Source organism: Ovis aries, chromosome 1, assembly GCF_016772045.2.
Source record: "Ovis aries strain OAR_USU_Benz2616 breed Rambouillet chromosome 1, ARS-UI_Ramb_v3.0, whole genome shotgun sequence".
In the NCBI taxonomy this organism is placed as follows: Eukaryota; Metazoa; Chordata; class Mammalia; order Artiodactyla; family Bovidae; genus Ovis; species Ovis aries.
In genome coordinates this window covers 253,818,445-253,844,062 of record NC_056054.1, presented here as the reverse complement: position 1 = coordinate 253,844,062, position 25,618 = coordinate 253,818,445, and the positions used below count along the sequence as shown (strand labels likewise).

The 25,618-nt window shown below is 38.8% G+C and overlaps 1 protein-coding gene across 5 annotated transcripts in view; it reads left to right on the top strand.

Moving 5' to 3' along the window:
• PPP2R3A (protein phosphatase 2 regulatory subunit B''alpha) overlaps positions 1–25,618 on the top strand; it is a 239,025-nt gene that overhangs the window by 130,074 nt on the left and 83,333 nt on the right. For all 5 annotated transcript variants that reach the window (XM_042236740.1, XM_060395536.1, XM_015092650.3 and 2 more), the window contains 3 exons: positions 9,011–9,085; positions 17,666–17,752; positions 21,466–21,622. In XM_042236740.1, the coding sequence (XP_042092674.1) occupies positions 9,011–9,085; positions 17,666–17,752; positions 21,466–21,622 (319 nt within the window). The remainder of the gene's footprint in view (positions 1–9,010; positions 9,086–17,665; positions 17,753–21,465; positions 21,623–25,618) is intronic.

Here is a 25,618-nt window from a genome sequence, read left to right as displayed (position 1 = left end):
TGACAATAAACAGCCTTGACGTACTCCTTTTCCTATTTGGAACCAGTCTGTTGTTCCATGTCCAGTTCTAACTGTTGCTTCCTGACCTGCATATAGGTTACTCAAGAGGCAGGTTAGGTGGTCTGGTATTCCCATCTCTCTCAGAATTTTCCACAATTTATTGTGATCCACACAGTCAAAGGCTTTGGCAGAGTCAATAAAGCAGAAATAGATGTTTTTCTGGAACTCTCTTGCTTTTTCCATGATCTAGCGGATGTTGGCAATTTGATCTCTGGTTCCTCTGCCTTTTCTAAAACCAGCTTGAACATCAGGAAGTTCATGGTTCACGTATTGCTGGAGCCTGGCTTGGAGAATTTTGAGCATTACTTTACTAGCATGTGAGATGAGTGCAATTGTGCGGTAGTTTGAGCATTCTTTGGCATTGCCTTTCTTTGGGATTGGAATGAAAACTGACCTTTTCCAGTCCTGTGGCCACTGCTGAGTTTTCCAAACTTGCTGGCATATTAAGTGCAGCACTTTTGCCGGGGTCTAGCCCTGGTGGATCCAGGGTGATTCGAAGGTGGGGGGACGGAGTCGGCGTCTTTGGAAAAATACATATTTAATCACAGATAGAGAGAGATTAGAAATGGATAGTGTAGTAGGAAGATTAGTGGAGAAAAGGAGTTTGAATAACTTGGATTACGTGGAATAGCATCCATGCTCCAGGTGGGAATTCAGCCAGAAAAACCGGGAGCAAGAGAGAAGCGACATGGGGGAATCAGTCTTTCCGGAAACTGATCCGATTTCTTTATTTTTGGGTTTGCTTATATACCTTTTGTTACACATAGGGATGAATACAGAGTCACGCGGGGGTCAGCAGTCCTGACCTTTATCAAAATCAGGTGCTTCACATAAATGTATAAAAAAAAGGTCTTAGGGATATTACATCATCTTCTGGCCATGAGTGAGACCTGCTTACATTTTATGATCCTTTCTTTCTGATAACCAAAAAACCTTATTTCTTCCAAGGGTGTTTTTTCTTAAACCAGGCACCACCCTCCAAATAAAGTTACATTCCTATAGGGTGAGGGTGTAGTGAGTTACAAGCAAGAAAGGAATTTATTTAACCCAAGGTTATCATGATTAGTCTTAAAGGTTAATACTTATTTCTCCTATATGCTTAAAGGTTAATACTTATTTCTCCTATATGTTAGTTATATTCATTATAAGGGTAGGGAACATGGAGATTTAGCAGCAAACATCAGCCCAACAAATGAAAATCCTTTCACCAATGCTCCCCTTAAGATCTATTTAGTCTTAAGATATGATAAAGTTACATTCTTACATAGCAAGGACACAGTGATTTATAACAAAATACAGTGATCTATTACAAAAGAGAAAATCCATTAACTCAAAAAGTCTAGTATTGCTAACATCAAAAACTACTATATTTCCTTTGCTATATTCCAAATACATTGATTAATATATTCCCAAGTGCCTAAGGATATGGAGGCCTGGCGGCAATCATTGACTCAACAAGAAGAAAAAGTCCTATGCTAATTAAGACTCTCAAAATACTCCAAAACTCTGTGCTGTTTATGGTTGAGAGGTAGTAAACAATCATGTGGCAGGAGTATGGATAATCCTGTCACACAAGCTAGTCTGTCAGCAGAGAGGTTTGACCTGAGACATCCTTGTCCCACCCAGAGCAGGGAATTAGCAGCAATTATTGACACAACAAATGAAGAGACCCTTCACCAATATAATTCCTAACCAACTATACTAATAATTTCTAACTCCCCAAAAGAATTTGCCTTTAGTAAGTCTAAAACATCTTGTGCCTCTCAGGTTGGGAGGCTGTAAGCAATCACATGTGGCCGGACAAACCTATACAAGTGGGCTAGATAACCTTCAGAGGAGTCCGTAAGCTGAAACACTCTTGTCACGCCTAAGAATTTTTATCGCCTTGGAGCTGCATGTTTACTCCTTTTCCGAGAGAAACGGTTATGGGGGAGAGCCCCCTGTAAAGTCAGAGGTGTAGGTGAGAGCATAAAACAGACTCTGGTTTTGGGGTTGATGCTCGGGAACAGGGGGTTTCCTGAGGCTTGATCACGCCTTTGCGTATGCCAAGCCTCCTTCCTCATGACCTTTGCCATGGGCGGAATTCCTCATGCTGGCCCCCGGCACTTTCACAGCATCATCTTTCAGGATTTGAAATAGCTCAACTGGAATGCCATCACCTCCACTAGCTTTGTTCATAGTGATGCTTTCTAAGGCCCACTTGACTTCACATTCCAAGATGTCTGGCTCTAGATTAGTGATCACATCATCATGATTATCTTGGTCTTGAAGATCTTTTTTGTACAGTTCTTCTGTGTATTCTTGCCACCTCTTCTTAATATCTTCTGCTTCTGTTAGGTCCAGACTATTTCTGTCCTTTATCGAGCCCATCTTTGCATGAAATGTTCCCTTGGTATCTCTAATTTTCTTGAAGAGATCTCTAGTCTTTCCCATTCTGTTGTTTTCCTCTATTTCTTTGCATTGACCGCTGAAGAAGGCTTTCTTATCTCTTCTTGCTATTCTTTGGAACTCTGCATTCAGATGCTTGTATCTTTCCTTTTCTCCTTTGCTTTTCACCTCTCTTCTTTTCACAGCTATTTGTAACGCCTCCCCAGACAGCCATTTTGCTTTTTTGCATTTCTTTTCCATGGGGATGGTCTTGAATCCTGCCTCCTGTACAGTGTCACAAACCTCATTCCATAGTTCATCAGGCACTCTATCTATCAGATCTAGTCCCTTAAATCTATTTCTCACTTCCACTGGATAATCATAAGGGATTTGATTTAGGTCATACCTGAATGGTCTAACGGTTTTCCCAATTTTCTTCAATTTGAGTCTGAATTTGGTAATAAGGAGTTCATGATCTGAGCCACAGTCAGCTCCTGGTCTTGTTTTTGTTGGCTGTATAGAGCTTCTCCATCTTTGGCTGCAAAGAATATAATCAATCTGATTTTGGTGTTGACCATCTGTTGATGTCCATGTGTAGAGTCTTCTCTTGTGTTGTTGGAAGAGGGTGTTTGCTATGACCAGTGCATTTTCTTGGCAAAACTTTATTAGTCTTTGCCCTGCTTCATTCTGCATTCCAAGGCCAAGTTCGCCTGTTACTTCAGGTGTTTCTTGACTTCCTACTTTTGCATTCCTGTCCCCTGTAATGAAAAGGACATCTTTTTGGGGTGTTAGTTCTAAAAGGTCTTGTAGGTCTTCATAAAACCATTCAACTTCAGCTTCTTCAGCGTTACTGGTTGGGCATAGACTTGGATTACCGTGATATTGAATGGTTTGCCTTGGAGACAAACAGAGATCATTCTGTGGTTTTTGAGATTGCACGCAAGTACTGCATTTCAGACTCTTCTGTTGACCATGATGGCTACTCCATTTCTTCTGAGGGATTCCTGCCCGCAGTAGTAGATACAATGGTCATCTGAGTTAAATTCACCCATTCCAGTCCATTTGAGTTCACTGATTCCTAGAATGTCAACGTTCACCCTTGCCATCTCTTGTTTGACCACTTCCAATTTGCCTTGATTAATGGACCTGACATTCCAGGTTCCTATGCAATATTGCTCTTTACAGCATCGGATCTTGCTTCTATCACCAGTCACATCCACAACTATTGTTTTTTCTTTGGCTCCATCCCGTCATTCTTTCTGGTGTTATTTCTCCACTGATCTCCAGTAGCATATTGGGCACCTAATGACCTGGGGAGTTACTCTTTCGGTATCCTATCATTTTGCCTTTTCATACTGTTCATGGGGTTCTCAAGGCAAGAATACTGAAGTGGTTTGCCATTCCTTTCTCCAGTGGACCACATTCTGTCAGATCTCTCCACCATGACCCACCCATCTTGGGTTGCCCTGCAGGCATGGCTTGGTTTCATTGAGTTAGACAAGGCTGTGATCCTAGTGTGATTAGATTGACTAGGTTTCTGTGAGTATGGTTTCAGTGTGTCTGCCCTCTGATGCCCTCTTGCAACACCTACCATCTTACTTGGGTTTCTCTTACTTTGGGCGTTGGGTATCTCTTCACGGCTGCTCCAGCAAAGCAAAGCTGCTGCTCCTTACCTTGGACGAGGGGTATCTCCTCACTGCCACCCTTCCTGACTTTCAACGTGGGATAGCTCCTCTAGGCCCTCCTGTGCCTGCTCAGCCACTGCTCCTCGGGTTGCTCCTCCCGGCCGCTGGCCCTGGCCTCGGGCATGGGTGGCTCCTCAGGGTCACCGCCCCTGACCTCAGTCGTGGGGTGTCTCCTTCCGGCCTGACCTTGGACACAGAGTGTCTCCTCCCAGCCGCCACTGACCTCGGACGTGGGGTAGCTCCTCTCGGCCACTGCCCCTGACCTCGGACGAGGCGTGGCTCCTCCCGGCCGTTCCTGCGCCATCGCAGCCTGGCACTCTGGGCCGCTGTCCCTGACTTCAGACGTGGGGTAGCTCTTGGCCATGCTTAGTGCGCCGGCCCACCGCCACCACCTGCGCTTAGTGTTTAGTATTAGGTTGGTACAAAAGTAACTGTGGTTTTGGACTGTGAATTTTAAATCTTTACAACTGGGCTCAAACACATCTTTATCAATCAAAATAGGAACCATTACAATCAACATACTTTTGCCATTAAAAAATGTTTATTGCTGTAGCATAAAAATTGTGCTTCAGGATTCAGTGAACTCTTGGAAAGTATTTTCTGCCTCCTGCTAGTTGTGGAAACATTTTCCTTGCAAAAAGTTGTCAAGATGCTTGAAGAAGTGGTAGTTTGTAGGCAAGAGGTCAGGTGAATAGGGCAAATGAGGCAAAACTTTGTAGCCCAATTCGTTAAACTTTTGAAGCATTGAATCTGCGACATGTGGTCAAGCATTGTCATGGAGAAGAATTGGGCCCTTTCTGTTGACCAATACTAGCTGCTGGCATTGGAGTTTTTGGTGCATCTCATCAATCTGCTGAACATACTTCTCAGATGTAATGGTTTGCTGGGATTCAGAAGGCTATAGTGGATCATATGGGCAGCAGACCACCAGACGGTGACTATGCCCTTTTTTTTTTTTTTTTTTTTTTTTTGGTGCAAGTTTGGTTTTAGGAAGTGCTTTGGAGCTTCTTCTTGGTCCAACCACTGAGCTGGTTATCACTGGTTGTTGTATCAAGTCCACCTTTCATCACACATCACAATTTGATCAAGAAATGTTTCACTGTTTTTGCATAGAATAGGAGAAGACGACACCTCGATGATTTTTTTTTCAGTCAGCTCATGAGGCAGTCATTTATCAAACTTTTTCACCCTTCCATTTTGCTTCAAATGCTGAACGACCGTAGAAAGATCAATGTGGAGTTCTTCAGCAACTTCCCATGTAATTGTAAGAGGATCAGCTTCAATGATTGCTCTCAGTTGGTCATTATCAACTTCTGATGGCTGGCTACAATGCTCTTCATCTTCAAGGCTCTCATCTCCTTTGAAAAACTTCTTGAACTGCCACTGCACTGTATGTTCATTAGCAGTTCCTGGGCCAAATGTGTTGTTGACATTGGTAGTTGTCTCCACTGCTTTACAACCCATTTTGAACTGGAATAAAAAAAATCACTGAAATATGCTTGTCTAACATCATTTCTGGAGTCTAAAATGAATAATAAGTCATTAATCATAAAGCAAGAAATGTGCATTAAAATGACATATAACCACTTTTATTTGAAAATGTGTTCCATTATCAAACAACAAAGTTCAACAGAGTGAAACCACAATTTTGTACCAACCCAGTATTACATCAATGTTCATTTCTTAGTTTTGATCATTGTACTGTGGTTTGTTCAGTTCAGTTCAGTTGCTCAGTCATGTCCAACTCCATGCGACCCCATGAACCAGAGCACGCCAGGCCTCCCTGTCCATTGCCAACTCCCAGAGTCCACCCAAACCCATGTCCATTGAGTTGGTGATGTCATCCAACCATCTCATCCTCTGTCGTCCCCTTCTCCTCCTGCCCTCAATCTTCCTCAGCATCAGGGTCGTTTCCAATGAGTCAGCTCTTTGCATGAGGTGGCCAAAGTATTGCAGTTTCAGCCTCAGCATCAGTCCTTCCAGTGAACACCCAGGACTGATCTCCTTTAGGATGGACTGGTTGGATCTCCTTGCAGTCCAAGGGACTCTCAAGAGTCTCCAACACTACAGTTCCAAAGCATCAATTCTTCGGCACTCAGCTTTCTTTATAGTCCAACTCTCACATCCATACATTACTACTGGAAAAACCATAGCCTTGACTAGATAGACCTTTGTTGGCAAAGTAATGTCTCTGCTTTTTAATATGCTGTCTAGGTTGGTTATAAGTTTCCTTCCAAAGAGTAAGCATCTTTTAATTTCATGGCTGCAGTCACCATCTGCAGTGATTTTGGAGCCCAGAAAAATAAGTCAGCCACTGTTTCCTCATCTATTTCCCATGAAGTGATGGGACCGGATGCCATGATCTTAGTTTGCTGAATGTTGAGCTTTAAGCCAACTTTTTCACTCTCCTCTTTCACCTTCATCAGGAGGCTTTTTAGTTGTTCACTTTCTGCCATAAGGATGGTGTCATCTGCATAGCTGAGGTTATTGATATTTCTCCTGGCAATCTTCATTCCAGCTTGTGCTTCTTCCATCCCAGTGTTTCTCATGATGTACTCTGCATATAAGTTAAATAAGCAGGGTGACAATATATAGCCTTGACATACTCCTTTGCCTATTTGGAACCAGTCTGTTATTCCATGTTCAGTTCTAACTGTTGCTTCCTGACCTGCATACAGATTTCTCAAGAGGCAGGTCAGTTAAGTTGTTACCATTATGAGAAGCTAGGAGAAGAACATAGGGAATCTCTCTGTAATATTTTTGTAATTTTCTATAAGACTAAAATTATTTCCAAATAAAAATTTAAGGTTCATTGGTTTTAGACTGTACTGGTAAGTATGAATAGCTAACTGCTCTGAGGAAACAAAAGAGATGTAACTGATGTCTTTCCATTCATGACTAGCCAATTAATAGATTATTTCTCTGGCAGCATTATTGTTGCTTCCAGTTATTAAATTAACAGTAATTATCTCCATTAGATTCTCTAGACTCATTGAAAATGTTTTAAAAACCAAATTAGGAAAAAAAAAACTCATTTCACATGCTAGCAAGGTAATAATGCTCAAAATCTTCCAAACTAGGCTTCAGTAGTATGTGAACTGAGAACTTCCAGGATTTAAAACAAGCTGGATTTAGAAACGGCAGAGGAACCAGAGATCAAATTGCCAACATCCGTTGGGTCATAGGAAAAGCTAGAGAATTTCAGAAAAACATCTACTTCTGCTTCATTGACTACACTAATGCCTTTGACTGTGTGGACAACAAATAGTGGGAAAGTCTTAAAGAGATGGGAATACCAAACTACCTTACCTGCCTCCTGAGAAACCTGTATGCAGGTCAAGAAGCAACAGAACTGGACATGGAAAAACAGACTGCTTCAAAAGGGGGAAAGGAGTATGTCAAGGCTGTATATTGTCACCCTGCTTGTTTACCTTATATGCAGAGCATATCACACAAAATGCCAGACTGGATGAAGCACAAGCTGTAACCAAGATTGCCAGGTGAAATAATCTCAGATACACAGATGATACTACTTTTATGGCATAAAGTGAAGAGGAACTAAAGAGCCTCTTGATGAAGGTGAAACAGGAGAGTGAAAAAGTTGACTTATAACTCAACATTCAGAAAACAAATATCATGGCATCTGATCCCATCACTTCAAGGCAAATAGATGGAGAAACAATGGGAAACAGTGACAGAGTTTATTTTCTTAGCCTCCAAAATCACTGCAGGTGGTGACTGTCCGTGAAATTCAGAGACACTTGCTCCTTGGCAGAAAAGCTATGACAAACCTAAACAGCATATTAAAAAGCAGAGACTTTACTTTGTCAACAAAGGTCTGTATAGTCGAAGCTATGGTTTTTCCAGTACTCATGTATGGATGTGAGAGTTGGATCATAAAGAAGGCTGAGCACTGAAGAATTGATGCTTTTGAACTGTGGTGTTGGAAAAGACTCTTGAGAGTCCCGTGGACTGCAAGGAGATCAAACCAGTCGGTCCTAAAGGAAGTCAGTCCTGAATATTATTGGAAGGACTGATGCTGAAGCTGAAGCTCCAATACTTTGGCCACCTGGTGCAAAGAACTGACTCATTAGAAAAGACTCTGATGCTGGGAAGATGAGGGCAGGAGAAGAAGGGGACAACAGAAGATGAGATGGTTGGATGGCATCACTGACGCAATGGACATGAGTTTGAGCAAGCTCCAGGAGTTGGTAATGGACAGGAAGGCTTGTCGCAAAGAGTCAGATGTGACTGAGCAACTGAACAACAAAGAAAAAAACAACTATTTCAAGGTTTTAATGTTCAAATAGTCTTCTATGAGAACAGGATATCAGATTTAAAATAAATAAAATCCTAAATTGGAAAACAGATTTATCAACACAGTGATTTTGATGAACATTAGCAGACTCACATACCTTAACATAAAGTTATTTGGCTAACATTTAGTTATTTGGCTAAAGTTATGATTATTTTTTCCAATAATTTCCCATGTCTGTAGGTTAAGAAAGAATCATTCTAGTTGGCTTCTGTCTATCCTCCTTTCTGTGTAAATTTCACTTGGCAATCCCTAACAAGATCTATGGGATGAATTTCACTGACATGTGTTAGAATTACAGCATGTACCTGTAAGACACTTGCTTTACAAATCCCCAGATATAGCCAGATTAACATTTTAACTTCCTTGAAGTATACTGTACATATCAAAGTCACACAAAAGTGTGCTTGTGAAATATTTGAGTTTAATAAAATACTAAATTTTAAGTGTATTGTTCAGTATTGTGAAATAGCAAGTTTTCTCAACTGGCAAGTATTGTACAAGAGTTAAAAAAAATCAGTATATATCTTAGGGTTTTTTTTGCTATGTTTGTTAATTTAGTTATGATTTTGTTCTTTTTCAGGATGTGGTAGATACACATCCTGGCCTCACGTTCCTGAAAGATGCTCCAGAATTCCACTCCCGGTACATCACCACGGTAGGCTGAGTCCTTTTTTGTCTTAATAAAACTCTTTAAGTTTCCTTTTTGTCACTGCCTAGTATCTAGGCTTTTAGATCTTTATGTAGAATGCGCCATAATGATTATTTTAAATGGGAGGAAATAAAATTGAGTTAATTATTTATATCTAGTTCATGTGTTCTATGTGCCTAGTGCTTAAGAAGTCTCTTGTATACAAAATCTAAGTGATATACTCATTCTTTCTGGTCTCCATTAATATTGATACCCAGCGGATCTTTAGTATTTGCAAATAATACAAGAATTTTTCAACAGCCTTTTCCCAAAAAAAAAGTTGTTATCTAGAGTACCTCAAAATTAGAACTGAGATGATAATGAGAAATAAGAGTATATATAATCAGAAAATAAATCATGTAAGAATTTAAAGTAACATAATCACAGTCTCCTGTTTTGCAAGGTGTTCTCATCCCCTGTTTCCCATGCACAGCCTCATTTGATCAGTCACAGGCAGGGCATGCATTATGGGTGAGCGCTCATAGGCCTGCAGCTCACACTGCAGCCACACCAGGCGTTCTCTGCCCTAGCTTCCAGATTATCTTTGCAAGAATTCCACAGATGAACCTCAGGGCACACCTCGCATTCACAGCCATACCTGGCTGATATGATCCCCACCCCTGGTTCAGATCTCCCAGTAAATAGGGCAGTCTCTTCTGAGGAAGACCCTCTCCTTCTTGGGGCACTTTTTGTTGGCTATGGGTTGGGTTCTGTTGAGTTACAGAATACTACCATTCTTCTTTCTCCTGTAGGAACTTCATTATTTCCTTTTACATTTATTCTCTTCTGACATAAAACTTTATAAGACTTCATTTGAACCATAAGATGTCACTGTCATCTAAGACTGTCTTAGAAGTTGTTTTTGCCTGTTAACCACAACCCGACACTAAGCTACCTCTTCCACAGTCACCCTGGCCCAGCTGGTCGTCCTTGTTTCTCACGTGAATTCCCTCTAATTGATCTCCCTGCTTATACCTTCATTGTCCTACAGCCTAGTCTCCACAGAGTTATTCTTTGAAAATGTAAGTCAGATCATGTCACTCCTCTGCTCAAACCCTCCAGTGTTTCCCCATCTCATTCAGAGTGAAAGCCAAAGTTCTTGCCATCATTCTCCATAACCCCTCACCCACCCACCCACATCCTCACAATGCCTGCTCTCTGTTACTTAAGCAACAGTTGTTCTTGCTGTTCCTGGAACAAGCCAAACCCACTTCTGCCTCAGGGGCTTTGTTCTTACTCTCTCCTCTGCCTGGAATGCTCTTCCTACAGATTGCTGCGTGACCCACTCCCTCCCTTCATCCAGATGTGTGCTCAGACATTCCCTTCTTAATGAGACCTTCCCTGATCACCCTCTGCCTTCTTCACCTGTCTTCTCTCTCTGTCCCCTCCCCCTCCTCTTCTTTAGTTTTGCTTCATTTTCCTTCTTAGTGCCTATAACATCTGATATTTAAATTTTTGTTTATTGTCCATGTCCTTCTCTATAACATAAACTTCATGAGAGGAGGGACTTTGTCTATATTTAGATCCTGGTGTATCTCTAATACCTGAAATAGGGCCTGGCACATAATAGATATACAGTAGGTATTTATTGAGTGAGTAAGTGAAGTTATAGAATAGTGTAGAATTAAGAATTCTACATGTAACCATGGTTTCAATCCCAATGAAAATTACTGGATTCTGATTGTTGACTGTTCTGTAAACTCAGGGCATATTAAAATTGAGTTGGCCAAAACGTTTGTTCAGGCTTTTCTGTAAGATGTAACAGAAAAACCTGAACAAACTTTTTGGTCACTCAATAATGTATTAGAAGAATCTCAAGAGATTGAAAAGATTTTGATAATCTATTCCAACCTTCTGCCAATTCAGAAAATGCTCTCTATAGGAATCGTTTGAATTTGTTCTTAGAGAAGATGTTAAAGAACAGAATTATGAAAGCACAAATTTTCCTTTGTACTCTTTCTAGTTTGGTATTTACTAAAGTATGATCCCCAGATCTATGATAGACTGGGGTCATCTAGTGACCCCTGGTAGTTTTATGATTTCAGAATGAAAAGCCATGATACAATTTTGTTTGTGTGTGATTCACATTTTCTGAGAAATACTAGTATGTCAATCATTGACCAAAAAGAACTACATAGGTCAATTAACAGAATTCAGTTAATTTTCTGCTGACATATCCATGGTATTTGCATATTATTGTTTACTTTTTTTAATTTATACTTTATTGCTAGTATTATGCTACTTTAAAATTCCCAGTTCACAAAAATGAATCCAGTATAACTTGTTCACTTTGCTGCACAGAAGAAACTAACACGACATTGTAAACAATAAAAATGTTTTAAAGATGAATCCATTACTCAGAAGTTGTCATAAAAGTGTAAACTACTTATGATTAAATAGTGATAATGGGGCAGCTCGAAACAGCATCGTAACATAAATAGTAAAATTAGGTCCAACTGAGAATACAAAATGTGAATCTGTATATACTGAGATAAGTGTAACTGCTTGTTTGTGATAATCTCATACTATCATTGAAAACACAGAGGTGCCAATAAAAAAGCATCTCACTGAATAGAATTTTATTGGACTGATGGTCTGTTCCCCACAGTGTCTTTTCTGTTATGAAAGTTGGTCAGATAATGACATGAAGTCATTGAAAATTTTGCGCTATATCAAAATACAATGAATCTTTCTATAAAAAAATACAAAATAAGCTTTCTAGTATGAAGTTAATTTTCTTGCTAAAGGCATAATAGTAAGCAAATTTAGAAAAGTGTCATACTTTGCCCTGCTCATGGCAAAGATAGACAACAGTATTTCCAAGAGACAAAGATCAGCCTCAGAATTAATGACAAATGTCTCAAAAAAAGCAAAATTAATTTATCATCTGACCCTACTGAATATAATTTCAATGGCATACAGCATAGGACAATTAATGTATTTTGTTTGCATGCTAGAGTTACTCAGTTATTTCACTTTACAGTTGGAAGAAACTGCTGACAGTGTATGACTCAAATATTAGCTTATGTGTGGCACATAAATGATGAAGAAAACTGGGCAATTTTTATTTTCCATTTATCAGTGAAAACCTGTGCTACAGGAAAAGACTTTATATTTGTTTGTTTAGTTCATCTTAATTATTTTGTCAGCTGTTTTAGATTGGAAAGATAGAACACCAGCTATGCATATAGCAAATACCCAAAGTCACCCTTATGTCCAGAGAAGAGTTGATGTTGAGTAATAAACCTTTTGATATTGAGTGAAAATGGAAATTGGAAATACCTGCAAATTGTGACCCTTGAGTTTGCAAACCATGCAAAGAAATTACCAGTAAATAAGACTCTGTTTATCCTTATTGGCACATGCTGACTTTTGAGGAAAGAGGTAGCGATAAGATTGAAAATACTTTTTCGTAATACTGGTGCTGGCAGTAAAGATATTTCGGTGGTGCCTAGTAGAAGGGCCAGGCTTCTGGCACTGAGTTGTTCATCTACATCCATGTCACCTACAAAGAGCAATCTCTGTAATTTCTGTGTCTGTGTTCGATCTCCTTGTCTAAAACTCTCTTGACAGAGCCACCAAACACATACTTCCATTCCTAAAAGTGTGAAAAGTATCAGTCACTCAGGCTTGTAACCATCTCTCTGCAACCTCATGGACTGTAGCCCGCCAGGCTCTTCTGTCCATGGAATTCGCCAGGCAAGAATGGTGGAGTGGGTAGCCATCACTTCTCCAGGGGATCTTCACAACCCCGGGACTGAACCCAGGTCTCCTGCTTGCAAGCAGGTTCTTTACGGTCTGAGCCACCAGGCAAGCCCCCTTCCATTCCCGGTGATCTGAAATTGTGAATTAGAAACTTCCAGTTGAGTAGATATAAAGAAAAACTGATTTATAATTCAAATTGTCTATCAAGTTGACTAGAGATCCCCTGGTGAAAAATTATCCAATTTCATTTCTCTCATTGGTAGCATGTAGATATTCTTACTGCTATTAATTTTTACGTTTTTTGACGTTTTTATATTTTTCTTAATTTCCATTTTAAAAACCTAAAACTGGTAGACCAAAAGTTAGGGCGGGGGCGGGGGGGGAGCTGCAATTCGTGTAGAACCAGCAGCTACATGCTCTTACCACTAGATGGTGCCCCTCCCTCAATAAGTTAAAATGCTGAATCAGTATTGTGGAACCCAATAAATGTGCTGATAGAGTGGGGCTGCTGAATAAGGAGATTTAGGCTATGGAAGAATGGTATACATGTACAGGTTTTTACAGTACGAGGCAAGTAGCTTATCAGATGCTAAAATAGGAAATTACTTGATATTCAAAATGTTGACAAATTTTAAAAATTCTGTGAGAACAAAAAATGAAAAAAGAATAAAATAAGCAAAAATACAGACTCAAGTTTTATACTTTTAAGTATAACATAGTACCTCCATAAGTAATATAAAATATTTAAGGAGTTTATATATATATATATATATATATATATAAAATTTAGGTAGATAGGAAACTTAGACTTAAAGTTAATTTTATATTCAGAATCAAGAAATAAGGACAAAATCTAATAATGTAAAGCTTGGTATAATAATATGTGTTGTCAGTTCAGTTCAGTCGCTCAGTTGTGTCCGACTCTTTGCGACCCCATGAACTGCAGCACTCCAGGGCTCCCTGTCCATCACCAACTCCCGGAGTTCACTCAGACTCACATCCATCGAATCACTGATGCCATCCAGCCATCCTTGGTCGTCTCCTTCTCCTCCTGCCCCCAACCCCTCCCAGCTTCAGTCTTTTCCAATGAGTCAACTCTTCGCATGAGGTGGCCAAAGTACTGGAGTTTCAGCTTTAGCATCATTCCTTCCAAAGAAATCGCAGGGCTTATCTCCTTCAGAATATGTGTTGTAATTGACTTTAACTTGAGAAAAGGAACATGGAACTATAATAAAAGATATTCTTAATTTTTATTTTCATATATATATATATATAATTTCTGGCCTAAGATCCTCTATTCTCTGCCCTGAAGCACCTCATTCAGAGTCTGAGTGGAGCCAGTAGAGAAGTTATAGACATCAGTTAGTCCCTGCTCCCACCTAACATAGGAATCCTGTGAGTTTCTGCGTAAATAACTTGGTGAGAAGAAACTTCTCTACTTCATCAACCCATTGCTTAATAGGGCTAATTTTAGGGAACTCTTATTTACATTGAAGCATTTCTATCCAGTAGTTCTAGTAATTCCAGTTCTAGTTCTACACTGTGATGCAATGCAAAGCAAATCAACTTCTTCCATCTGATAGCCCTTCAGATCATGATCACATCTACACTCTCGTCCAGTAGAATCTTTCACAATAATTTTGTACACAGTTTCCTGTTTTATATTTTCTGTATATCTTATATGTAGCCTATCAATAAATCATAGACAACAATACTGATTTATGTAAAATATTAATTACTTCCCTAGGTTACATCCATCTGCTGTTCAAAACTCTGGAGTTTATTCAATTAGCTAGCTATGAATCCAACACATATGTCTCTATTACAAATATAACTAAGAAGTCTTTGTTACACAGCTTTCCAACCTCATTAATTTATCAAGCAATTTTCCAAAGAAGACATACAGATGGCCAATAGGTACATGAAAAGATGTTCAACACTACTAATCATCAGGGAAATTCAAATCAAAACTAAAGTGAGATATCACCTCACACTTGTTAGAATGGCTTTCATCAAAAAGACAAGAAATAACAAAGATGTGGAGAAAAGAATGTAAATTGGCGCAACCAGTGGAAGTTCCTCAAACAAATTAATATAGAGCTAATTTGGCAATTCCGCTTCTGGGTATTCATCCAAAGAAAACAGAAACACTAACCTGAAAAGACACACACACCCCTGTATTTACTATGGCCTTATTTCCATCTCTGGCTTGGGAAGATGCCCCTGGAGAAGGAAATGGCATCCCACTCCAGTATTCTTGCCTGGAGAATCCCATGGATGGAGGAACCTGGTGGGCTACAGGGTCTCAAAGAGTGGGACACAACTGAGCGACTTCACTTTCACTTTCACTTATTTACAATGGCCAATATATGGAAACAAGCTAAATGTTCATTAACAGATGAATGGATACAGAAGATGTGGGCTTCCCTGATAGCTCAGTTGTTAAAGAATCTGCCTGCAATTCAGGAGACCTGGTTATATTCCTGGGTTGGGAAGATCCCCCGGAGAAGAGATAGGCTACCCATTCCAGTATTCTTGGGCTTCCCTTGTAGCTCAGCTGGGAGCTGAATCTGCCCACAGTGCAGGAGACTTGGGTTCAGTCTCTGGGTTGGGAAGATCCCCTGGAGAAGGGAAAGGCTACCCACTCCAGTATTCTGGCCTGGAGAATTCAGTGGACTGCATAGTCAATGGGGTCGCAAAGAGTCTGACACGACTGAGAAACTTTCCCTTTCAGAATATATATACAATGAAATATTTTTCATCCATTAGAAAAGAGTGAAATCTTGCCATTTATAGATGGGCCTTGAGGGCATTGTGCCAAGTGAAATCAGTCAGAGAAAGATAAATACTGTATGATATAAATCTTTAAGAAAAAAAAGAAAACTTCATAAACTCAGAGAACAGACTGAGGATTGCCAGAGGTGAGAGATGGGGAGAGGGGGAAATGGGTGAAGAAAATCAGAAGGCATAAACTTCCAGTTGTAAAATAAATTAGTCATGGGGATATAATGTACAGCATGGTAACTATAGATCATAATACTATACTGCATATTTGAAAATTACTATGAGTAAATCTTAAGAAAAGAAACTCTGTAACTACAGTGGTGGGTGTTAAGTAGACATTTCATCTTCACTTCATTCATGTGAAGTGGTGATCATTTCACAATATATATGTTCAGTCGCTTCAGCCACGTCAAGCTCTTTGCGACTCCATGGACCTTAACCCACCAGACTCCTCTATCCCTGGGATTTTCCCAGCAAGAATACTGGAGTGGATTGCCCTGCCATCCTCCAGGGAATTTTCTTGACCCAGGAATTGAACCTGTGTCTCCTACATTTCAGGTGGATTCTTTACCTGCTGAGCCATCGGGAAAGCCCTTCACAATATACACAAATATTAAATCATTAGTATGCCAAAAACTAATGTATGTTCATTATACCTCAGTTCTCCTTAAATTATCATGTAGTTATTGACCACCTGATGATATAGGCAGAGCAATGTATCAGGCACTGGGATGCACATGAAAAAACACCAGGTTCCTTAGAGTTTGGAGGTGGTGACAGTCGGGTGTACCTGTGTCTAGAATATAACCACAGGATGACTGAAGGAGACATGGGTGACGTCAGGAGCACAGAAGACAGCTCAGCCCAAGTCCCTGTTCTGGGGCTTCCTATGGAGCTGGTGATTGAGCTGGATTCTGAAGGATCAGGGTACGTTAGCACTGATAGCAAAGGTGGGGTGAGAAATGCCGGGTGCCAGAAGTCTGGACCCTCATCATGAGGCTAGTTTTTTCCTCTTATTCTTGGAAATCACTCTGTTTGCAAAGAGTCCAGAAACAGAATAGTAGTTTAGTTTAGGATAGATGTCTAAATGTCTTCCCCTTTTTGTTCTTCATGCACTAAAATAGCCTTTTTATAGGGATCTAATCTCTTCTATGATAAAAACCACGAAGGATACAGAATTTCCATATCATTAGATAATCAAAATCAAAGCCAGTATACCAAAAACCTTGTTTAATTGCTTTTCTCACCTTTGCTTCTTTTTGGAGAAAAGGAAAAATGAAAAAAAAAAAAAAAAAAAAACTACCAGGTCAAGGGCAAACTAAATGGGTGGGAATAAGCCAGGTAAAGTTGAAAGAATGCACCGTGGCCTCCTACCTCCAGGACTGCAGCCTGTCTTCCTTCCCCAGTCCTCTCTCCACCACAGCATATACATCCTCAATTTCAGACACACTTGCCATCCTTCCTCCTCCACTTTCATCTTGTCCTGGTCTTCTCCAGAGTTTCACCTTTGTTAAACTTACTAAAACCCAGTTAGTAACAAAATTGTTCATGCCCAAGTAAGGACTTGGGATATAAATTATCCCAAATGTATCTGAGTTTCCAGAGTCTGTAGGTCTTCAAAACACCAATGGATAAGGCTATCCTAACTGGAATAATGCCCTCTTGAAACATACCACATTGGCAGCCATTCTTCTGACCCAGTAATTGTTAAGCCAACCCAGTGTATACTTCTCACCTCTTGTGCTTTCCAAGAACACCTAGCCTAATAGGCCCTACTTGAATCAGGCATCACTGTATGAAAGGTTAAAAAAAAAAAAAAAGTAACATGTAGGCACCTAGGAAATGCAGACTTGTGAGCAAAGAATCTTTTTATTCTTAGAATTATAAGGGCAGATGTAAAGTATATCGATGTAGATTTTTAAACACTTTTACTAGAAATGACACTGGATACAATCACAAAACTTAGCTTGGTTCAAAGAATATTCATAAGATGGCCTTTGATAATATAATAGGTATCTTTAATGCTTTTATTTGGTTTTGTTTTCCTTCTGGAACCAGGTTATTCAGAGAATATTCTACACAGTCAACAGATCTTGGAGTGGAAAAATTACTGCAACAGAGATAAGAAAAAGCAACTTTTTGCAAGTATGCCTTTCATTGAAATTTATATTTAAGGAGCAATTTAAATGACAGTGTTAACTTCATTTAACAAATATTTGCATGCTCATTATGTGCAAAGCCATATTATTTGCAAAGTCACTATTTTCAGTTATTAAGCAGTTATCTGCTACCTGGGATGTGTTGGGGGAACAAAGATGAGTAACAAGCGATTTTCGCATCAGGGCATGCACTATGGAACAAAAGAGAAAAGTGTACAGACAGCCACACCTGACTTGAAAAATTCCACAGAAATGTGTCATAAATATGCAATGAAGGCTTCACAGTATGACTGGCATGTGATCTTGACCTTGAAGATATCAAGTGTTTACAGATAAAAAAATTAAAAGAAAAGGGGATTCCAGATAGAGCAAGCAGCGTAAGCAAAGGCCCAGATGCGTGAAAGTGTCATGTTCAGGAACTGCAGGACAGTCTGAAGTGGCCACAGGCTCCAAGGAGAGAGTGATCAGTGACCAGTGATGAGGCCTGAGGGGTGAGACAGGGCCAGGTTGGGAAGAGCCTGGCAAAACAAATGGAGGAGTTTCAACTTGTTCCTTTGAGCAATGACTCTTTATCCAGCTCCTGCTGGAGAAAAATACTGAAAATTCCTTTTAAGAAAGAATGTATTTCATTCAATTAATTTTTTTTACCAAATGAGAAAGTATTGATCACTAGTGGGTGCCTTTTACCGAGGCAGTTTTCATGCTTGATTTTTCAAGCATTTCTACTAACTTAAAGAAAGTAGAATTGGTCACACTTGAAAGGAAATGAAATGTTTTATTTTAAATAAATTATACTAAATGAAACTTGGGTGAATAATACAACTTTGTTTACACTCTTACTTTTTTCCCGTCTTCATCTGGGACAGACAAAATTGGCGAAATTACCAGTCTATAATAGATATGCAGACATTTCTTATTCTAATACATGAAAAGTCGTCATTAGAGTCTTTATTAATATTTATTAAACATCTGGTTTTTGCCTGAGCTCTCAGGAGGTTACATGGGATGGGTTGAGATGGCAAGAATTCCATTGAAAAAAGGCCTTACATCTGAAGAATGATAATCCTAACATTCCTGATGCATATTGTTTGTATTTCTAGATCATTATTCCAGATTTTTCTTACTTACAATAAACTCTGAGGCCCAAATATGGTTGAATGACTTGGATAAGATCATACAGCTACTAAGTGACTGAACGAGCTCAAGTATTCTGCTTCCCTCTATTTTCTTCCCTAACCCTCTCCTTAGTTTGCCTGTTAGTACCTGAATGTATGCACATAAAATGTTCAAATAATGTAAACATGTATAAAATAATAACCAGAAGTCACTATTTATCTCTTTATCCTGCCATTTCACTCCTTTTATCAGAGGGAACCCATATTATCTGTGGTTTTATTCCTTTTTATGCATGTGTATGGAGTATAAATGTATGGAGTATTTATTTAGTTTTGTTCTAGATGGCTGCTTTTATGAATTTTTTTTAATATGTGAGACCACACTTATTTTCTATTAACTTTTTTTAACTTAACAGTATGTCTTGATGTTTTTTCATTTCGATCAATATAACTCTATCTCATTCTTTTAACTACAGCATAATCTGTGGCATGGCTATGCTGTAATTACATACATATTGAAGATGTTCAAGTCGTTTCATATTCTCCCTATTAGAGTAATGCAGCAAACACCCTTACACTCCCCTCTTATGTCCATATGAGTACGAATATCTCTAAAATAGACTACTGGAAGGAAAATCCTGGATCAGATGGTGTGTGCATTTTCAGTTTCATAGATCCTGCCAAGTTACCCTCCTAAATGCCTGCGCTAATGCATACTTAAATTCACATACTCACCAACAGCAGAAGTGATTCATTTTTTTCATTTTATAACAATCCAGTAGATGAAAATGAGAGCCCCCTGCTTCTCAAGATTTATTTTATCTTACATATTCTGCTTTATACATTAACAATCATTGTATAAAAACATTACAAGCAAGTGTGGAAAACAGAAGAGAAAGCATATTTTAGTACCCTAATAAAACTAATATTTTTATGTGTACTTCTAGTCGTATTCACATGCATATTTGGATTTTAGAATTTAATATAGTTCTTAGTGTGTACAGTTGTATATCCTATATTTTGCACTTAGCATGTCATGTTTCTATGTAGACTTTATAATTTTTACTGGCTGTAAAATCTTTCATTGAGTCTCTTTTACCATAATTTCATAATTTATCTTGTTTTCAATTTGCCAAGGTATTTTGGATTTCCAGTATTCACATTTTAGAAAATGAATCTTATCAAAGTAATAATTTGCATTATGAAATATTAATAGTTATCTTTCTTATAATGCTTTTCACCTTGGATTCCATTTTATTTTCTAATATTGACATGCCTTCTTTCTAAGATTTAGCTAGTATATATTTTAACCTTACTTTAAAATTTTAAGTTCAGTTCAGTCATTCAGTCATGTCCGACTCTTTGCAACCCCATGGACTGCAGCACTCCAGGCTCCCCTGTCCATCACCAACTCCTGGAACCTGTTCAAACTCAAGTCCATCAAGTTGGTGATGCCATCCAACCATCTCATCCTCTGTCAGACTTATCTCTTATGGACAACATATACCTAGATATGCTTTTTGGATCTGAGTTTTATTCTTAATCTGAAAATCTTTTAATAGAGAGATTTATCTCTTTACCTTTATTGTGATTGTTGATGTGGCAGTGGTTTAGTCGCTAAGTCATGTCTGACTCTTGCAACCCATGAGCTATAGCCTGCCAGGCTCCTCTGTCCATGGGAACCTACAGGCAAGAGTACTGGGGTGGGTTGCCATTTCCTTCTCCAGGGGATCCTCTCAACCCAGAAATTGAACCTGGGTCTCCTTCATTGCAGGCAGATTCTTTACCAACTGAGCTATGATGGATGTCCCGACTATTGATATATCTGATCTTATTTCTGTCATCTCACTTTGTTTTTTCTATTTCCTGAGTTTCCTTATGGTTTATCTTTTTTTTTTTCTGAATCTTTCTAAAAAGGTCTTCATATATGTCTGGCCACTTATATGTTGACTGATAATAAGAATTCTGCACTCAAAAATGATTGGTTTGGGTGTTTATCCTAGGGGCACACAGGGAGTCAAGAGAGACCCAGATAATATTTCTAGTTCAGGGCCCTGCAGCTCTACCCCCATGCCTTTTATACCAGGCTGCCCCACACTATCACAGAGGTATACATGAGTCACCTTTCTGGTAAACTTGATGCCATTACAAAGCCAAACCCTGCATGTGGATGCCCACTCTTCATAACAGAATAGATATAAGACCACTTTTCGTAAATCTGAAAAGTTAAAAGCAGTGTCAGCTTACGGTCATGTAATTGAAAGTCTGTTGTCTGATTGTTCTGTGCTTCCTCGTCGGGGGACCTTTGATAGGCTGCAGTTCTCTTGGTGATAGTTCTTCCCTTTCCTTGCTTTTGAATCCTCCATATTCTTTGCTAAAAATAGTACAGAGTTCATAAATGCTTGCAGATTGGTCAATTGATTAAAAGATAGGATGATGTTGCTTAGTAAATTTCCTGGTTTGGTACCAAAACCAAATTTTTTAATTCAGTTTAGAATAAAAATGTACTAGAATCTGAATAATGGCCAAAGCTGGGTCTTCATATTTTTAAAATAAAATAATCCTTTTATTCATACCATTTCAGACTCTAGCCCTTTTGGAAGAAGAAGAAGATATAAACCAAATCACAGATTACTTCTCCTATGAACACTTCTATGTTATTTATTGTAAATTCTGGGAACTAGATAGTGATCATGACCTCTACATCAGCCAGGCCGATCTATCTCGATACAATGACCAGGGTGAGTGTTTCTGTGGATGTTGACTTAGCTATTTTGAAGGAAACAAGAGTTAAATTGTGCTCACTCATTATGGGGAATTCCCATTTCTTAAATTATGTATCTAATCAAATCTTCTTGAAAAAGCCAAGAATTTTAAAGTAGAAATAAGTGAAGATACTAAGTTTTTATCTAGAAACCAGGTTTAGGAGAAGGGGTTTGTAGGTAAGTAAGAAATTAGAGTCTTGGTTTTGATGAATGGATGAGTCTTTATAGTGATGCTGGTTTTCTCCTGGTGAATTCAATAAGAACCACATCTATGTAAAGTTTATTTGAAAGAAAATTATATACACCTTTATAAATTCTCAATTGACACTATTTATAAACAGCTAAGGATGAAAATGATGTTTCTTTTTTTTTAATTTAAATTTATTTATTTTAATTGGAGGCTAATTACTTTACAATATTGTATTGGTTTTGCCATACATCAACATGAATCCACCACGGGTATACACATGTTCCCCATCCTGAACCCCCCTCCCACCTCCCTCCCCATATCATCCCTTTGGGTCATCTCAGTGCACCAGCCCCAAGCATCCTGTATCCTGAATCGAAGCTGAACTGGCGATTCGTTTCTTATATGATATTATACATGTTTCAATACCATTCTCCCAAATCATCCCACCCTCTCCCTGTCCCACAGAGTCCAAAAGACTGTTCTATACACCTGTGTCTCTTTTGCTGTCTTGCATACAGGGTTATTGTTACCATCTTTCTAAATTCCATATATATGTGTTAGTATACTGTATTGGTGTTTTTCTTTCTGGCTTACTTCACTCTGTATAATAGGCTCCAGTTTCATCCACCTCATTTGAACTGATTCAAATATATTCTTTTTAATGGCTGAGTAATACTCCATTGTGTATATATACCACAGCTTTCTTATCCATCTGCTGATGGACATCTAGGTTGCTTCCATGTCCTGGCTATTATAAACAGTGCTGTGATGAACATTGGGGTACACATGTCTCTTTCAATTCTGGTTTCCTCAGTGTGTATGCCCAGCAGTGGGATTGCTGGGTCTATGGATTGCATCTATGGACACCTTATCTTTGACAAAGGGGGCAAGAATATACAATGGAGAAAAGACAATCTCTTTAACAAGTCGTGCTGGGAAAACTGGTCAACCACTTGTAAAAGAATGAAACTAGAACACTTTCTAACACCATACACAAAAATAAACTCAAAATGGATTAAAGATCTAACTGTAAGACCAGAAACTGTAAAACTCCTAGAGGAGAACATAGGCAAAACACTCTCCAACATGAATCACAGCAGGATCCTCTATGACCCACCTCCCAGAATACTGAAAATAAAAGCAAAAATAAACAAATGAGACCTAATTAAACTTAAAAGCTTCTTCACAACAAAGGAAACTATAAACAAGGTGAAAAGACACCCTTCAGAATGGAAGAAAATAATAGCAAATAAAGCAACTGACAACAACTAATCTCAAAAATATACAAGCAACTCCTGCAGCTCAATACCAGAAAAATAAACAACCCAATCAAAAAATGGGCCAAAGAACTAAACAGACATTTCTCCAAAGAAGACATACAGATGGCTAACAAACACATGAAAAGATGCTCAACATCACTCATTATCAGAGAAATGCAAATCAAAACCACAATGAGGTACCATTTCACGCCAGTGAGAATGGCTGTGATCCAAAAGTCTACAAGCAATAAATGCTGGACAGGGTGTGGAGTAAAGGGAACCCTCTTATACTGTTGGTGGGAATGCAAACTAGTACAGCCACTATGGAGAACAGTGTGGAGATTCCTTAAAAAACTAGAAATAGAAAATGATGTTTCTAACTTGCCAGTGCTTTCAAGGATTCATAAAACTTTTTGGAATTTAGCTCTAGAAAACATAGTTTCTCTGCAGATGAATTTGGTGTGCTTTCTTTTGCCAGAAAACAAAAAATTATATATCACATGTTACTACCCTTTTTACTTCATTTTGACCAGTAGTAAACTTAGAATCTATTATCTGCTGATTGCATATTCTTAACCAAGCACCAAGATACATTGATTCATTCTTCTCTCATAAGATTGTCCCTATTTATAAGCCTTTATCCTTTTAGATGTAGCAAAGTACAAATCTTAAATAAATGCTTTGTTTCTGTTATTTACTGTATCTATGCTAGAAGAAAAGGTTCATTCTACATGTCAATATTCACAGACCTTTCCATGTTTAGCAAACAGAGTTCTAGTTCTCAAAAGTTCACATGCCAACCAGGCATCAAGAGGAAATACTAAATCATACTTATTGATAAAAAATCGTTTTAGTACTGTATCTGTCTTTCTCTAAATACAGGTAGGTGTGCCTCATTTTAATTCACTTTGCTTTATTATACTTTGCAAATAGAGCTTTTTTTTTTTAACAAGTTGAATGTTTGTGGCAGCCCTGCATTGAGCAGGTCTTGTCAGTGCCATCTTTCCAACAGCATTTGTGCATTTTGTGTCTTTGTCACATTTTGGTAATTCTTACAATATGTCAAAATTTTATTGACTTATTGATATATAACATTATATTTGTTACGATGCTCTGTGGTCAGTGATCTTTGATGTTACTATTATAATTGTTTTGGGGTGCCATGAACCACACCTAGGCGACAGAAAGCTTAGTTGATAACTGTTGTTGGTGTTCTGAGTGTTTCACCAAGTCTTCCCCATCTCTCTCCCTCTCCTCCGGTCTCCCTGTTCCCTGAGACAGCAATATTGAAATCAGGCCAGTTAATACATACCATAAATGGTCTCTAAGTGTTCAAATGAAAGAGAGAGTGGCACATCTCTGACCTCAAATCAAAAGCTAGAAACTTAGAGGGGAAGGCATGTTGAAAGCTAGGATAGGCTGAAAGCTAGGCTTTTTTGTGCCAGTTAGCCAAGCTGTGAATGAAAAGTTCTTGAAGGAAATTAAAAGTGCTATTCCAGTGAACACATGAATAAGAAAGTGAAGCAGGGAATTCCCTGCTGATCCAGCAGTTAAGACTCCACGCTTTCACTGCCGAGAGCCCATGTTCAATCCCTGGCCAGGAAACTAAGATCCCACAGGTTGTGTGATGCAGCCAAAAAAGAAGAAAAAGAAAGTGAAACACTTTGTTTGCTGATATGTAGAAAATTTTAGTAGGCTGGATAGAAGACCACACCAGCCACAACATTCCCTGAGGCCAGATTCTAATCCAGAGCAAGGTTGTCTTCAACTGTGAAGGCTAAGAGAAGTAAGGACGTTACAGGAGAAAAGTTTGAAACTAGCAGAAACTGGTTCATGAGGTTTAAGGAAAGAAGCCATCTCTATAATATGAAAGTGCAAGGTGAAACAACAAGTTATCTAGAAGATCTAGCTAAGATCATGAAAGTGGCTACACTAAACATCAGATTTCCAATGTAGACAAAACAGCCTTCTGTTGAAAGAAGATGCCATCTAGGACTTTCATATCTAGAGAGAAGTCAGTGCCTGGCTTCAAACCTTCAAAGGACAGGCTGACTGTCTTTTTAGGGGTTAATGCAGTGCAGGTAGTGACTTTAAGGTGAAAACAGTGCTTATTTACCATTCCAAAGATCCAAAGGCCCTTAAGAATTATGCTAAATCTCTTTATGCCTGCACTTTGCAAGTGGAACAACAAAGCCTGAATAACAGCACATCTGTTTACAACATGATTTTCTGAATATTTTAAGCCCACTGTTGAGACCTACTGCTCAGAAAAAAAAAAAAAAAAAAGATTCAAAATATGACCCTGATTGACAGTGCACCTGGTCACTCAAGAGCTCTGATGGAGATTGTGCAATGAGATTAATGTTCTTTAAATGCCTACTGACACAACATCCATTCTGCACCTAATGGATCAAAGAGTAATTTCAACTTTCAAGTCTTATTCAAGAAATATATTTCATAAGGGCATAGCTACCATAGGTAATGATTCCTCTGATGGATCTGGGCAAAGTCCATTGAGAACCT